This window comes from Parus major, chromosome 17 (assembly GCF_001522545.3).
Source record: "Parus major isolate Abel chromosome 17, Parus_major1.1, whole genome shotgun sequence".
Lineage (NCBI taxonomy): Eukaryota > Metazoa > Chordata > Aves > Passeriformes > Paridae > Parus > Parus major.
Genome location: NC_031785.1, coordinates 8,807,100 through 8,814,086, shown reverse-complemented (window position 1 = coordinate 8,814,086; position 6,987 = coordinate 8,807,100). Strand labels below are relative to the sequence as shown.

At 48.5% G+C, this 6,987-nt stretch overlaps 1 protein-coding gene across 1 annotated transcript in view; it reads left to right on the top strand.

Annotated features, from left to right (window-relative positions):
• CACNA1B (calcium voltage-gated channel subunit alpha1 B) overlaps window positions 1-6,987 on the top strand; it is a 225,353-nt gene that overhangs the window by 109,626 nt on the left and 108,740 nt on the right. The window contains exon 8 of the mRNA XM_015644531.2: window positions 5,077-5,192. Within this exon, the coding sequence (XP_015500017.1) occupies window positions 5,077-5,192 (116 nt within the window). The remainder of the gene's footprint in view (window positions 1-5,076; window positions 5,193-6,987) is intronic.

The following is a 6,987-nucleotide window of genomic DNA, read 5'->3' as shown; positions in this document are numbered from 1 at the left end:
AAATAGATGGGAAATATAAAAGCCCAAATCCTGAGGGATCTCAGGGATTGTGGGGAGATGTTTGGAATGGGTGCAGCAGCTTTGTGCCAGCGGGAACTGCAGGGGACACAGCTCCAGCTGTGCTGGCACCTCACAGGGGACAAGGAGCAGGGAAAAAGGGGCAGGAAAAAGAGATTTAATTATTTTTCTCACCCTTTTTCTGAACAATCTGGAACCTGGATGCTTTATCCCACCAAACACCCTCCCTGTGCTGTGCTCCAGGCTCCTGGGGGATCCCTGGGGTCACGGAGGATTTTGTGGTGCTGGAGCAGCTCCTCGGGAGGCAGCACATCCCCATCCCGACCTCCCTGAACCCCTGCCCTGCTGAATTTCAGGACAAATTTTCCCATCCTGAGGACTTTTGCCAGTGTGAGATCATAAAACCTCGGCCTGCAAGACGTGCAGAGGCTGGAGGAGAGCGGTGCTGATTAATTTGTCACAATGGCAAAGTGTTCTTGTGTCCTCCTTCCCCTCATTACCGAGACAATCCTTCATTTCCCTGCACATTTGTTCCCAGTTCACTGCTACCTGCTGGGATCTGACTTTGCCTGGTGTTAATTATTTGCAGCAGAAGAGCTGCATCATGGAAAGAGATGAGATTCTGGCTTTCTCCTTGCTTTTAGTCTGTTCCAAGGCTGTGCTTAAAAGGGAGGGGAAAGAGAAGAAAAGAGTAGATTTTTTTTTCCCCCCTTTTCTTTGCTCATCACCCTTTTTAACTTAAAGCCATCATTGCAAGCATGAAATGAGGGTGAAATTCTTCTTTCTTGGTTTCTTGCAGGAGGGGGCAGAGAGCAGTGACTGATCCTACTGAATGTGGGTCCTTTGCTCCTTCTGTGTTTTTTATTTAGTCCAGGAGAGCTGGACTTCCTTTATTTGCCCTTCTCTTAAGCCACAGTGGAAATCAAAGCCTGGAATACAAAAATGATATATAGGAGACCTAAATTTGAATTTCCTGGGGGCCTCTGCTTTGTCCTGGGAGTGGAAACTCGATCAGAACCAGAGGTTCATCCTGCAATTGCAGCAGGCTGAGGCGAGGAGATAAATGGAAGTTTTAAACTCCTTTTTCTCCCTTTGTCAGCACCTCCTTGGAGCCAGGTTTGCAAAGCTGTGGCACTGTCACACACGGTGAGTGCTGCTAATCAGCAGGGTCCCCATCATCTGTTTATTGAATGCTATCCTAATTAAGCAGACAGTTCAAACATCCTATATGGAATATTACAGCAAATTTTAACTTTGTGCATACAGCATTCATCTCAACACCTGTGAAAAGCCAATATATATATATAAAAATATAAAAATAATACAAATAATCTGTGTTTGTAACAGCGAGGAGCTCGCTCCAACATCTCCTGCCCTGGCTCCTCTCCGGGATGTCCCAAGGTACCACCTCCCATCCAGGCTCGGCTTTATGCCTTGGATTTTTTATTCCTTGGATGTACTCGGGCTGGAGACCAAGCCAACCCTAAAACTCAGTGGATTTTTTAATTATTTTTTTTTTTTAATGTTAATTTGAAGACTTGAAATTCCCAAAGTTCTTGGCAGCTGCTTTCCAGGAGTGGCTGGTGGAGTCCTCCCAAGATCCGCTGCTTTCTCAACACTTCTGAGATTTCCCGGGATCCCAACGTGGAATCCTTCTCAATGAGGAGCTAATTACCTGTGCTGTAATTACGAGTCGCTAATCACCATCAGCAGCTCTGTCTCATCTCTCTCTGCCACGGGAAGAGTTTCTGGCTGATTTCTGAGCAGCAAAAACCCCAATTGCAGAGGTTTGGGGATGCCATCAGTCTTGCCCTGGGCGTGTGCCATGAAAGCCAGAGCAGGAGGAGCTTTTAGGATGCTCCATGGCAGGAAAGTGAATCACACACTCAGGGGATGAAGATGGTGCTTTGTTGATTTATTTTTATTTTTTTTCCTCTTTGGTGTGACAGGATTTTTAATTTGGGTCCAGCGCGGATAAAGTGGTTATAATAATTTTATTAGTTATAATAATTTTATTAGTTTATTATGTTTGCTGACCCTGGTGGTTATTCAGGAGCTGCCTCTGGCTCTTGTGTGGCTCGGGGGGCTCTGGAATTGCCCTGGAGTGGCTGTTTCAGTGCATATTTCACACCGAGATTGATTTCACTCCTCCACCCACCGAGGTGGAAAGCAACAACCATCCATTTCCTGGTGACATTAAGCACCGGCCACTCTGGAGGAGAAAAATGTGACACATGGAGCCTGACTGGATGTGGTTTCCATGATAGATGCACTGCCTTGGAATCCTGTTTGTTCCTGCTGTCCCTGTGGAATCAGCTACAACGTGGGCAGGAACACCTTCACCATCCCAGGCTGCTCCAAACCACGTCCAGCCTGGCCTGGGACACTCCCAGGGATGGGGCAGCCACAGCTTCTCTGTGCCAGGACCTCTCCACCCTCACAAGAAACATCATCACACATCCCAGGACTGGCCAAAGGGTGGAAAACCAGCTCTGAAAAAAATTCCTGGAGGTAAAACTGGGCAGGAAGCGAAAAATTTCTGCTCAGGTTTTTCCTTTCTGGAGATTTTTGCAAGTCAATGGCATAAATGGGAATTATGCTGAATAAAAGAGGGAACCTATTTACTGCTCCCAACCCTTCCCATGGGCTCTCTGTATTTTCATTTGGAGCTGGCAGAGAAACTTCAGTTGAAATATTTTTAGATGAAATATGGCATTTTGATATAATTTCCCCCCCTTTCTTTGAATGTGTTCTGAAATTTGTTGAAGAGCTCTCAAAGGGAAATTCTGGGAGTTTTCCAGTTGCAGCAAATGGGGAATATTTCAGTTCCTGAACGGTGATGGATGTAGTGGAAGAGACACACATGGTTTATTATTACATTTCATATAGAAAACCTTTTTAACAAGTCCCAGCTTCACCAAACCTCTCTCCCATCTCCTGAAATGAGAAAGTACAAGTGGAGCTCCTTTCAGCAGGAAGATCCTAAATCAACATTCCCCAGTCTTGAACCTGATTGTGCAGCTCTGGAGCATTCCAAAGGAATTTAATGGGCAGAGACCCAAGGAATTGCCTTCTCCTGGAAGTTACACTCCCAACTTCCACAGCAATGCCCAGACAAGGAGCTGGACAAGCTCGAGCAGGAGCCCACAGGAACCTCCTGAGGTTCCACCAGGCCAAGTGCTGGAGCTGCCCCTGGTCAGGACAAACCCTGGGATCAATCCAGGCTGATGGAGCAGCCCTGGGAGAGGAACCTGGGGGTGAGAGCTGGACCTGCCCCAGCCCTGAAACCAGAGCTGATCAGAGGGGATCAGAGGGATGGAGCAGCTCTGCTGGGAGGAAAGGCTGGCAGAGCTGGGATTGTTCACCTGGAGAAGCTTTGGGGTGAGCTCAGGGTGGCCTTGCAGAGCCTGAAGGGGCTGCAGGAAAGGTGGAGAGAGACAATTGACAAGGGATGGAGGGACAGGACACAGGGAATGGCTCCCAGTGCCAGAGGACAGGGCTGGATGGGATTTTGGGCAGGGATTGTTCCCTGGCAGGGTGGGCAGGCCCTGGCACAGGGTGCCCAGAGCAGCTGGGGCTGTCCCTGGATCCCTGGCAGTGCCCAAGGCCAGGCTGGACAGGGCTGGGAGCTCCTGGGATGGTGGGAGGTGTCCCTGCCATGGCTGGGGTGGAATGGGATGGACTTTGAGGTCCTTTCCAACCCAAACCATTCTGGGATTCTGTGGTGAGCAAAGCTGCCAGCTGCAGAGAGCAGGAGGGGTTTGAACCCCTCAATGTCCCTCCCTTGGGAGATCTGAGTTTGGCTGCACAGAAACTGCTGAAGGTTTGCAACTTCCAGCAGTTTCTCCCTCATTTTCTTACACTTTTAAAGTACAGACCTTCCACTTGAGAATTTGGGCTCTGATCCTTGTGGGTCCTTTCTGTGTTGTGATCCTGCAATAGAAAGTTGTGATAAAAGGGACGAGTCCTGGGTAACTTCCACTGCCCTCGGGCCAGACAGGACCTGGCAGAAGATGAAATGCAAGGAGAGCTCTCCCTTTGCTGCTCCTGAGGGGTGAGGGAGCAGTGCCATGGCTCATCTGCTGTCATTCCTGCCCACGGGGGTCCTCCAGGAAACTTCCCACTGCTGCTGTCTCCTCCTCTGGGACATCGGTGCTGACGCGAGCCCTCACGCCAGCCTGGGACACGGAACACGTGTCACCTTGTCACCTGCTGCTGTGTGATCTCATTCCTCCTGCTCCAGGAAGAACCTGCAGGGGTTCAGAGCTCCATAAATGGCAGCTGGACACCTTCATGTGTCCCAAAAATCAGAACATTTCCAGAGGGGCCAGGAATTACCTTGGGGAAGGCCCCAGTGTGGGCTGTGCTTTTTTCTCAGCCTCATTTCCAGCTGGACCAGCAGGATGTACTTGGGCAGGGTTCCTGTGATGGTTGCACGACCTTTCCTTTCTGCCTGCCCTGTTCTAGCCATGATATCCAGATTCTTGCATTCCATGGGATGTGCCAGGATCCTGGATCATTTTTACCCTCAGCCCAGGACATCTGGGCTATTTCCCCTCAAGCCATCCCCCCTCAGTTCTCACCTGACTTCTGCTTGTCACAACCACCAAAATCCTGGGAAAACTTGAAGGAAGGCTGACAGGGAAGCGCAGATCCCTTTAGAAAAGTGCTGATGTCCCTGACTTAATCTTGGCTTCTAGAGGAGGTTGTGCTGTGGGGAGAGCTGGAGGATGGATTTTAGCGTCGAGGATGACGATTTGTGTTTCCTGACTGGCTGTGGTGTGCACACATGGAATTTTCCAGGTCTTTTTCAGGATGAGACAGGCAGAGAAACAGCTGAGGAACAATTTGCTGGACAGCAACAAACCCCTTGCTGTGGGGCAACCACCCTTCATTCTGTGCTTCTGGAGGAATCAGTGGGAACCCTTGCTGTGGTTCCCACTCCCTATCACACCCTGAACTCCACAGGCTCCCTGAACTCCTCTGGAAGGCTGAGGGAGAGCTGTGTGCCTGCCCTGGCTGCCTGTGACGGCTTTTCCCTCTCTTCTGTCCCCGCAGTGAATTTGCCAAGGAGCGGGAGCGGGTGGAGAACCGCCGGGCGTTCCTGAAGCTCCGCAGGCAGCAGCAAATCGAGCGGGAGCTCAACGGATACCTGGAGTGGATCTTCAAAGCAGGTAGGGCAGGGATCTCCTGGCCTTGCTGGGATGTGTTTTGGGGCAGGGGAGGTCTGGTGATGGGCTCCAGAGGCTGCCACTCATGGCTTTTGTTGGGATTTTGGGTTTGCACCAAAGTTATCGCAGGAAGATCTCAGCTTGGTTTAAGCAAGACTTTGAGATCAAAGCAATTGTCCTAACACAGGATAATATAAAAAGTGATGGAGTGCCCAAAGCCTGCAGAGAGGGGAACTGTTCCCTTCCGTGAGTAATTCCTGTTTTATTTACTCCCTGCCCCAGCTGCTCTATCAGCCTTTCTTTCTGGGCTGGTAAAAACCACCTCAGTGGCATTTTTTTATGAGCTACAAAGATCACTTGCAGGAAACTCCCCCCAGCCCATATTAAATTTGCTTTATAACCACAGGAACTGAACGTTGCTCTTTATTGCAAGGCGTGAGCAACTTTAACTGGGACCCAGACACATTAATTTAACAGAAAATAGCATTTTTATCAGACTGCAACGATTACCAATAACCTTCCTGCCTTGTGGAGGAGCTGATATTTATATATTGACATAACCACAGTCAATTCTTTCATGCAGCACCAAGAAAACGGGGAGAAAATTACCATTTCCTCCTTGCTTGATTTTCAACATCTGAGCCAAGGGATGGACTTTTAAAACAATGATGGGGAGGAAAAGAAGTGCTGGTTTCTAAATGGATTCCTGGGTGCCATTTGAGACAGATCAGCTTCATCTTTGCTCTTTACAACTGAAATGTAAAATAGGCAAATCAGCAGTTTCTCTGGTGCTTTGAACACTTTATTTCCTGTAGCACTGCACAGGGTGACAATTGAGGGCCACTTGTGTTGTCACTTTTATTCACTGTGGCTGTTCAGCAGCAGCTCAGGCAGCCACCCTTCATTCTGTGCTTCTGGAGGAATCAGAACAAAAAGAATTCCCTTTCCTTTCCATTTAGAATTTGTCTTCTCATTAGTTTGCAGCTTTTGGGCAGCCTCAAACTCTGATTAATTCCTGGCTTGTGGAGCAGGGTTCTCTGGGCTTTTCCCTTTCTCATCCTGTCTTGCTTTTAAGGCTCTTGGTGATTTTTGCTCTCTAAATCCTGATCTCCATCAATAAAACAGAGCTGAGAATTCCCCTGCAGGGCTGAGGGTGGCTTTGTGTCACTTCAGCTGAACTTGTGAGAAATTTGGGATGGAGAAATCATAAAATGTACAGTCAACCTCTGCTCCTGTTCCCATCCCTGTGGGAATTCCAGGCTCTTCCATTTCCTTGTTGCCAGGGCTGAATAAATGCCACACCAATCTCGAGCAAAACTGCTGGAAAATGCACATTTTTCAGCCTAATAACACGATGGAGAAGGGTTTTGTGGGACAGGGAAGTGCATGCAAAAGAGCTGAATCAGGGAATGTTAGAAATGCTCTGGAAAGGCATTGTTGGGAATACAATAGGAATATAAAAGAGCCTCCTAGTACAGCTGAATAATAACAGTAATTAAAATCAGCTTAGCAGAGTTAATAAAATCTTTGAATAAAAATGCAGCGTGAAGGCAAAGCAGGGCAGAGAATCCAGGCTTTGGGACTGAGGCACTGGAAATTGGGACTGTGCTGTCCACAGGGATTTCCCAGGTCTGTTCTGGGGACTGCAGCTCTGAAATGACCTGGAATTCCTTCTGAAATCACCTGGAATTCATCCTGAAATCACCTGGAATTCCTTCTGGAATCCCCTGGAATTCCTTCTGAAATCACCTGGAATTCCTTCTGAAATGACCTGGAATTCCTTCTGGAATCCCCTGGA